The sequence below is a fragment of the Rhinopithecus bieti genome, unplaced genomic scaffold, assembly GCF_001698545.2.
Source record: "Rhinopithecus bieti isolate Rb0 unplaced genomic scaffold, ASM169854v2 scaffold_31072, whole genome shotgun sequence".
In the NCBI taxonomy this organism is placed as follows: domain Eukaryota; kingdom Metazoa; phylum Chordata; class Mammalia; order Primates; family Cercopithecidae; genus Rhinopithecus; species Rhinopithecus bieti.
Genome location: NW_016813477.1, coordinates 816,109 through 824,893, shown reverse-complemented (window position 1 = coordinate 824,893; position 8,785 = coordinate 816,109). Strand labels below are relative to the sequence as shown.

The following is an 8,785-nucleotide window of genomic DNA, read 5'->3' as shown; positions in this document are numbered from 1 at the left end:
CAGGGAATAGGGACTGCAGGAGAGGGAGAGAGATGGGAAATGGCCAGTTGGTCGAAATAAAACAAAGACAACGTTCATCCATTAAGTTCCCCCATCTTATCTGGGCATGGTTCATGGTGCCCCAAAACTTATTATTATTATTTTTTGAGACAGAGTCCTGCACTGTCGCCAGGCTGGAGTGCAGTGGCGCGATCTTGGCTTACCGTAACCTCCACCTCCAGGGTTCAAGCGATTCCCCTGCCTCCCAAGTAGCTGGGACTACAGGCCTGTGCCACCATGCCCGGCTTATTTTTTGTATTTTAGTAGAGATGGGGTTTCACCATGTTAGCCAAGAAGATGTCTATCTCCTGACTTCGTGATCACCTGCCTTAGCCTCCCAAAATGCTGGGATTACAGGCGTGAGCTACCGCACCCGGCCTTAAAACTATTATAATAGTAACAGCAAACACCACTGATTACCGATCACCGTAACAGAAATAATGAAAAGGTTTGAAATATTCCAAGAATTACCATATGTGACACAAAGCGTATGCTGCTGGAAAAAATGGCACCAAGAGACTTCCTCGGGCAGATTTGCCAAAAACCTTCCATTTGTAAAAAGGCAGTATCTACTCGTGGCAGCAAAGCGAAGTGCAATAATGAAGTATGCCTGTAGTGATGGCACATAGTATCCTTCAGAAGTTTTAAAAGGTGAACAGTTTTGTTTTGTTTTTCCGAGACGGAGTCTTGCTCTGTTACCCAGGCTGGAGTGCAGTGGTGTGATCTCAGCTCACTGTAACCTCCAACTCCCGGGTTCAAGTGATTCTCCCGACTCAGCCTCCCTAGTAGCTGGGATTACAGGTGTGCCACCACACTCCGCTAATTTTTGTATTTTTAGTAGAGACGGGGTTTCACCACGTTGGCCAGGCTGCTCTCGAACTCCTGACCTTATGATCCGCCTGCCTCAGTCTCCCAAAGTGCTGGGATTACAGGCGTGAGCCACCGCACCCGGCCTAACACACAGCTCACTTAAGTTTCTAACACACAGCACACTGAAACACAAAGTCTATAACTTTGCTAGTTCTACCACTATAAAAATCCATTTTGCCAAATTGAAAGCAAGCTCTAGGGCCCAGGAACGGATAAAAATTAAACATAACGAGTATTTCCTCGCCTGCTCTAACATCCTGAACCACACAGATTCCCCTCGTTGCACAGTCTTCGCCCCTTAACAGAGGGTAGCTAGTATCACCCATACTCGCTGAAAAACTGGAAAGGAGGGAGGGTCAAAGTTAAACCCATTTCAGTGGCCGTGCATGCGCCCCACCTCGTCTTCCCAGCGAGATTTGGGAAAGGAATGAGAAGCTTTTATGATCCTCTCGCGAGAGGGGAAGTCTTCGCGCCACGTCAGAGACTAGAGATCTTGGCGCCGAGCGACAGGTGCCGGAACAAACAGGCGGTGAGAAATCGCGGAAGTGGAACGATTTGGTGGGCAGGACTTCCGGCGGAAAAGCGGGCTGTCTCGGAAACGCGGAGGTGGGTTCCTCCCGGGTTTCTAACTACGGCTGCTGGGGTGTTGTTTAGACTCTTGTGAAGATGGCTTGCGCTGCGGCGCGGTCCCCGGCGGACCAGGACAGGTGGGTTCTGGGGAGGTGGGTCCTCAGAAAGGAAGGGGCTTGCTGTGGTGCCGCGAGTGCTACACCGCCTTCTCCCCTCCGCGGCCTCTAGAATGGCCTAGCTGATCCAGCTCGCCCTGGACGGGCTCCGCGCCTCTCCTTGGCGGCTGGTTTTTCTGAGAATCCTGCAGCAGCCACCAGGCTCTTCGCAGGGCTCCTGAAATTCCGACCGTAGGTAGCCTAGTGTTTACCTGTACGCGAGACAAGGATTTTGGGTGCTACGTGGACATAATATTAAGTAACATAATCACAGTGTGAGAGATGTGTTCTTTTTAATTATTGTTGCGTTCAGAAAGGCTCATTTGTGAAATTTTGGAAGTTTTTAATACCTCGGACACTTTTTATATAAGAAGGCGGACCCATTCTCAGGAACTTTTAACAGGCTGCTGTGTCTAATGTAACATTTATCCAGGTGGTTTTGTTTCTTTTCGTGTTTTTTTTTTTTTCCTTCCAAGGTAGTGGATAAAGTTTATTTTTAATTAAGTAAAAGGGAGGTAATTTAAAGAAAAAACATTAAGCAAATAATAGCATAGGTGTACCAGCAGTGATGATGACCACGCCTACCACGGACGGAAAGAATGTATTTTTGAAAATACTTGTTATCCTTTGAATGTAGTTGTCCAGGTTCTTGACGTTTTGAATAAGGAATTGAACAAAACACACAAAGCAAGGCAGCGAAAGCAGATTTATTTTAAACAAAAGTACACTCCACAGGGTGGAAGCAGGCTCTAGCAAGCCGCCCAAGAGCTGTTGGTTACGGAATTTTCTGGGGTTTAAATACTCGGTAGAGGTTTCCTGTTGACCAGTGCCAGTCTGATTGGTTGAGGGAGGGGGATCACTCAGAATGAGGAGTAGGCCTACGGCCAGTCTGATTGGTTGCTGGAGGGGACCTTTCCAAGGTAGTTTGATTTTTCAGCTGCCACGCAGAAAAAGGAGGGGTTGAAAAGGGAGTAGCCGTCTGGTATCTACTCAGCATGAATTGGCCTTCGGTTCCCTGCCACCCGACCCTCTTCTCCTGACTCTTACTGCTCTAGTGATACCACTTATGCTATTGTCTGTGGCAGGTTTATTTGTATCTATCCTGCTTATTTAAATAATAAGAAGACCATCGCAGAGGGAAGGCGAATCCCCATAAGTAAGGTAAGCAGATGGCTGGCTCTTTGGTCCACTAGGGATTGGGGTGTCATCCTGGTCGGGCCACGTCATCTTGTTAGAGCCACAGGGGGTTCTCTTCACTGCATTTATTTCGGGCTTGAGGAGAACGACAGCCAAGAATTGGGGTGCGTTCCTTAGTGTTGGTGAAACCAGAAAGGCATTAATTCATAGCTGAAGGGATTTTTTTTTAATGGCTCTTAATGAGCCTGTGTTTGTAAAGAAGTGGGGGCAGAGTCTGTAGAGTTTACATGTTTTTTTAAAACGAAGTTATGACATTGTTCCCCTTGATACAGGAAATCACAATTATGACATTGTACGATATATTAACAATGTTCAGAATGTAGTTGAGATTTTTTTAAGTATGTGAAGACTTGCAAAATGTTCAGCCCTGTTGAGTTTTATTAAAGTGTAATTTGTATTTTGTAATATGACAGATTTAAGGCACCTAGGTTTGATGCAGTGAATTCTCACGTGATGAGTACATCTGGGTGGTAAAAAACCCCCAAAAAAAAAAACTTTTTTTTTTTTTTTTTTTTTGAGACGGAGTCTCGCTCTGTCGCCCTGGCTGGAGTGCAGTGAACGGATCTCAGCTCACTGCAAGCTCAGCCTGCCAGGTTCGCGCCATTCTCCTGCCTCAGCCTCCCGAGTAGCTGGGACTACAGGTGCCCGCCACCTCGCCCGGCTAGGTTTTGTATTTTTTAGTAGAGACGGAGTTTCACCGTGTTAGCCAGGATGGTCTCGATCTCCTGACCTCGTGATCCGCCCATCTCGGCCTCCCAAAGTGCTGGGATTACAGGCTTGAGCCACCGTGCCCGGCCAAAAGAAAACATTATAAGCATCCAAGAAGATTGCGTTATGTTCCCTTCCAGTCACTGTCTCCTCCGCATATGCTCAAAAATACCAGGATGACCACTGTCATGACTTTGACACCATAGATTACTTCTGCTTATTTTTCACTTTTCTGTAAACGGAATTTCACAGTATGTACTTTTGTATCTTTTTTTTCACTGAACTTTAAGTTTACAAGATTTATCTACATATTAGAATGTAGTTGAATTTTCATTGCTCTGTAACAGGATTTGTCAATAGCAGCACCATTGCCAATTTGATTAGGTAATTGTTGTTGGGGGTTGTTATGTGCATTTTAAGATGTTCAGCAGTATCCCTGGCCTCTACCCACTATCCCCCTCCAACCCCATTCCCTAATTGTGACAATCAAAATGTCTCCAAGCATTGCTAGATGTCTTTTGCGTGTGGGTAGGGGTAGGGGGCCTGAGGACAGAATTTCCCTGCTCAAAACTACTGCCCTGTCTCCTCTATAGTATTGCATTGTGTGAATATACTAGAGTCTTTTATACCTTCTTTTTTGTTTGTTTTTTTAAGAGACAGGGTCTGGCTCTGTCACCCAGGCTGGATTGCGGCGGTGTAGTCTCAGCACACTGCAGGCTCCACCTCCCGGACTCAAGCCATCCGCCAACCTCAGCCTTCTGAGTAGCTGGGACTACAGGCACATGCCACCATGTCCAGCTATTTTTGGATTTTTTTGCAGCAATGGGATTTCTCCATGTTGCCCAGGCTGGTCTCAAACTCCTGAACTGAAGTAATCTGCCTACCTTGGCCTCCCAAAGTGCTGGGATTACAGTTGTGAGCCACCACACCTGGCCCTTTCTACTCTGGATGGAAAATTGGATTATTTCTATTAATAGTTTGAGGCTATTATAAATAGTTGTCTTTTAGTGAACATATTTTGTAGAACACATCTGGGAATGGAATTGCAGGGCCATAAAGAATGCATATATTCAGCTTTAATAGATACTAGCAGTTTTCTAAAGTGTTTGTATGTGTAATTGTTTAAAAGGTCAGTAATCATTGAGCACCTACTATGTTCAGAGTACCATGCTAGGTGCTGGGGAATACACTGGTTAACAAAACAAAGCCCCTGCCCTCAGAAGTTTATATTCTGTTGGAGGGGAGATGGGCACACAGGTATGCGTTAGTGTTATTCCTAGGAATTTTAAAAATTACAGTGGAAGCATCTGTACTTAATGAAAAAGGAAACCTAGGGTTTTGGTACTTGTTTGATTATAGTATTTGAAATTATTTACCCAGCATTATGGCAATGTCCACTTAAAGCAAATATATTTAGTGTTTATGTTTTTAACCGTTCAGGCTGTTGAAAATCCTACAGCTACAGAGATTCAAGATGTATGTTCAGCAGTTGGACTTAACGTATTTCTTGAGGTATGACATGGTTCTTCACTGTTTTCCATACTCATCTAATTGATGTAATAACTTTCTTAAGCCCTGTTTTCCTTTTGTTTCGTTTATGTTAGAAAAATAAAATGTACTCTAGAGAATGGAATCGTGATGTCCAATACAGAGGCAGAGTCCGGGTCCAGCTCAAACAGGAAGATGGCAGCCTCTGCCTTGTGCAGTTCCCATCACGTAAGCTTTTTAAATGAATCAGTGGGGCTCAGGGATAGGTTTCTCCTACGCAACACAGAAAAGGTTCTAAAACTGAAAGGTGAAAGTCACAGTTTGCATTCTGAAGATTAATTTAAAGACAGGACTACTCATGAAGGGAAGCAGTAGTTATAATTTCTTTGAGGTGAACGACCTCTTTGAAAATGTAATGAGACCCACTAAACATTTTTCCAAAAAATTATTGTGTGAACATTTTATAAACCTCTGGAAGTCTGTCATTGCTCCCAGGTTAAGAATATAAAATTATTAAATTGTTGGATGTTAATTGCCATTTCAGATCCTAGAGGTCCTTGAGGTCTGTTAATATCTAATTATTATATCATTAATAAATCTAAAAAGCAACATTGACTGAAAAAAGCAAGAGATATGCATGATATGGTACCACTTAGGTAAATTTAAATACAAAATACTACTATTTATTGATAGATGCATATGTAATGTTGTTTATTGGTATTTTTTTGAAAGGCTGTGTAAGGAAACACTCACTCTTAAGACAGTAGTCACCTAATGGTGAGCAGGGTAGAGAGTAGAAACACAGGAATTGATGGTCATAGAAGACTGTTGCATCATCTCTAGTGTTTTATTTCATGAAAAACAGTAACCAAACTGACATCAATATAACAGAATGTTAGTTCTGAGTATTAGGAAGATAAGTTTTTGTTTACATGTTGTTTATTTTCTGAATTTTCATCTCTGAGAATTTTAATTTTTTAAAACAGAGCTATTACTTTTTTCTTTCAGTTTAATAATCCCCTCAGTTTAGTTGAACTCTCCCATTAAATTTACTTAAAAACAGTGAAATTGTCAGACAAACTGACATGTTTGATTTTTTTGTTTTGTTTTTGTTTTTGGGACAGAGTCTTGCTCTGGCTGGAGTGCAGTGGTATGATCTTGGCTCACTGCAACCCCCGACTCCCTGGTTCAAGTGATTCTCCTGCCTCAGCCTCCCGAGTAGCTGGGACTACAGGCATGTGCCACCACACCCAGCTAACTTTTGTATTTTGGGTAGAGATGGGGTTTCACCATGTTGGCCAGGGTGATCTCGATATCTTGACCTCGTGATCTGCCCACCTTGGACCTCCTGGAGTCCTGGGATTACAGGCATGAGCCACTGCACCCGGCCTGATTTTATAAAAATAGAGAGACAAGGGTCTCACTGTGTTGCCCAGTCTAATTTCAAACTCCTGGCCTCAAGCAATCTTCCCATCTTGAGGAGATCCCAAAATGCTGAGATTACAGGCATTAGCCATCATACCCAGCCAGCATGTTTGAACTTTTATTTTTAAAGACAAGGACTCACTCTGTCATCCAGGTTGAGTGCAGTGGCACGATTATGGCACACTGCAGTCTTTTTCTTTTTTTTTTTGAGACAGAGTTTCGCTCTTGTTGCCCAGGCTACAGTGCAATGGTGTGATCTTGGCTCACTGCAACCTCTGCCTCCCAGGTTCAAGTGATTCTTCTGCCTCAGCCTCCCGAGTAGCTGGGATTGATTACAGGCATGAGCCACCATACCTGGCTAATTTTGTATTTTTAGTAGAGATGGAGTGTCTCTATCTTGGTCAAGCTGGTCTCGAACTCCCGACCTCAGGTGATCTGTCCGCCTCGGCCTCCCAAAGTGTTGGCGTGAGCCAGCACGCCCGGCTAACACACTGCAGTCTTGACCTCTTGGGCTCAAGCAACCCTCGCACCTCAGCCTCCCAAGTAGCTGAGAATACAGACGCATGATTTTTTGTTTTTTCTAGAGATGGGGTTTTGCTATGTTTCCTAAGCCAGTCTCAAACTCGTGGACACAAGTGATCCTCCTGCCTCAGCCTCCCAAAGAGCTGAGATGACAGACATGATACACTGGGCTCAGCCTAAAATAGATTTTTTTTATACACTAAAACTCATCAGGATTGGTAGGAATTGCTAGATGCTTCAGGTTGTGACTAAGGGGTGATAGTATATTCTGATATGTTTTTTCTCCTCCTTTTCTCTCCTGCTTTTTGAGATATATTATACAAAAAACCAAAAACAAACAAAAACTTGTAATTAACTAGTAGATAAAATAGGGGTAGAAATTGTGGTGAGAACATGTCACTTCCTATTTCCAGTAAGACCCAAGTAAAATAGAAAAGCAGAGCTGAGGAGCTTGGTCTGTTTTGGGTGAAGGTAGCTGGTTGTTGGTGTGCAGAGCAGGAACGCATGTAAGTGTAGATCATCTGACCTTACCCATCGGATCTCTTGTGGCTTGATGATACTGTTTTTTTGTTGTAAGTCTGAGAAAACCCTGTGTTTCAGTGTCTTAAGATACAATGATATTCTGACTCTGTTTCCTACCTGAGGTGTATTTGGATACTCCTTAGATCTTCAAGCTAATTGCTAGGACCAAGACCAAAATTTTTTTTTCATACTTAGTGTTTGCCTTTTGATTTGATTCATTTAAATATTTTCAGCATTATTCTCACTCTCAGTACATTTCCCCACACTTGAGCTAGTCAGTGTCTTCAGTCATTTGATTTTTGATTTTTTTAAAAAAATTATTTTCCATTTTCTTGATGTGATAGTTTCTTACGCTTTGTGATATTCAAGTTGATGACTTTTTATGTCTTATTTCTCAGATTATACACTAAGCCTAACTTCTGGTTCCTAGGTAAGTCAGTAATGTTGTATGCAGCAGAAATGATACCTAAACTAAAAACAAGGACACAAAAAGCAGGAGGTGCTGACCAAAGTCTTCAACAAGGAGAGGGAAGTAAAAAAGGGAAAGGAAAGAAAAAGAAGTAACCTAGTATCAGCATCAAGTATGTGGTACTACTGTAAGAGACATGAATGGAGACTTCTGATTTGTATCAGAGGGAAACAGAAGCTTTTTGTTTGCATCATTTAACTGAACTGTGAACGCTTGTGCCTCTCAATCTTTATCATTGGAGTTGACAGGGGTTTTTAGGAAACATTTACACAGAAGTTTGCATCTCGCCTTTTATGCCGTATAAAAGAATTTTTTGTCTTTCAATGGCAGTTTTTTTTTGAAGAAAAGAATATTTTTAAATGGACAATGGGACTGTACATAAGTTTACTTGAAATGAGATTACTTGTTTCAGATAAATTTCAATTTGATTTAAATAAACATTTTGCTCCACCTTTTAAAGTTAATAAAAATAAAAATTTTGAAACTGCTTTTGCACTTTTGGGGCTTATTGAAGGGAATGCTAGGAGAGAGAGTAATTTAAGAATAAAGATATGAGTGAAAGTTTCCTTCCATAGTGTGAGTCTAAAACTGGAGAAAGTGGTAGGTCCTCTTATGCGGGTGGGGGACAGGGAGTCTGTTAAAAAGCCGAGTCTGTAGATCATATTTTAATCTGTTACTTCTAATCAAATCATTCAATTCTTATTTTGGACATGGAAAGTCCTGGATTTTAAGCTTTAAATTTGCTTATTTTGTAGGTTAAGAACATGATTTTCATGGGAGTTCTGAAATTAACTGTACTTCAGGCACCTGAGGTACACTT

The 8,785-nt window shown here is 42.3% G+C and overlaps 1 protein-coding gene across 2 annotated transcripts in view; it reads left to right on the top strand.

Moving 5' to 3' along the window:
* Window positions 1-1,394: 1,394 nt before the first annotated feature.
* Window positions 1,395-8,785, top strand: part of SRP19 (signal recognition particle 19) — a 29,719-nt gene continuing 22,328 nt past the window's right edge. The window contains exons 1-5 of one of the 2 annotated variants that reach the window (XM_017848446.1): window positions 1,395-1,616; window positions 2,720-2,795; window positions 4,980-5,051; window positions 5,144-5,255; window positions 7,927-8,215. In XM_017848446.1, the coding sequence (XP_017703935.1) occupies window positions 1,576-1,616; window positions 2,720-2,795; window positions 4,980-5,051; window positions 5,144-5,255; window positions 7,927-8,060 (435 nt within the window). In that variant the 5' untranslated portion in view covers window positions 1,395-1,575 and the 3' untranslated portion in view covers window positions 8,061-8,215. Of the gene's footprint in view, window positions 1,617-2,719; window positions 2,796-4,979; window positions 5,052-5,143; window positions 5,256-7,926; window positions 8,216-8,785 lie in introns of those variants that run through there. The other variant, XM_017848447.1, reaches the window with a different exon arrangement.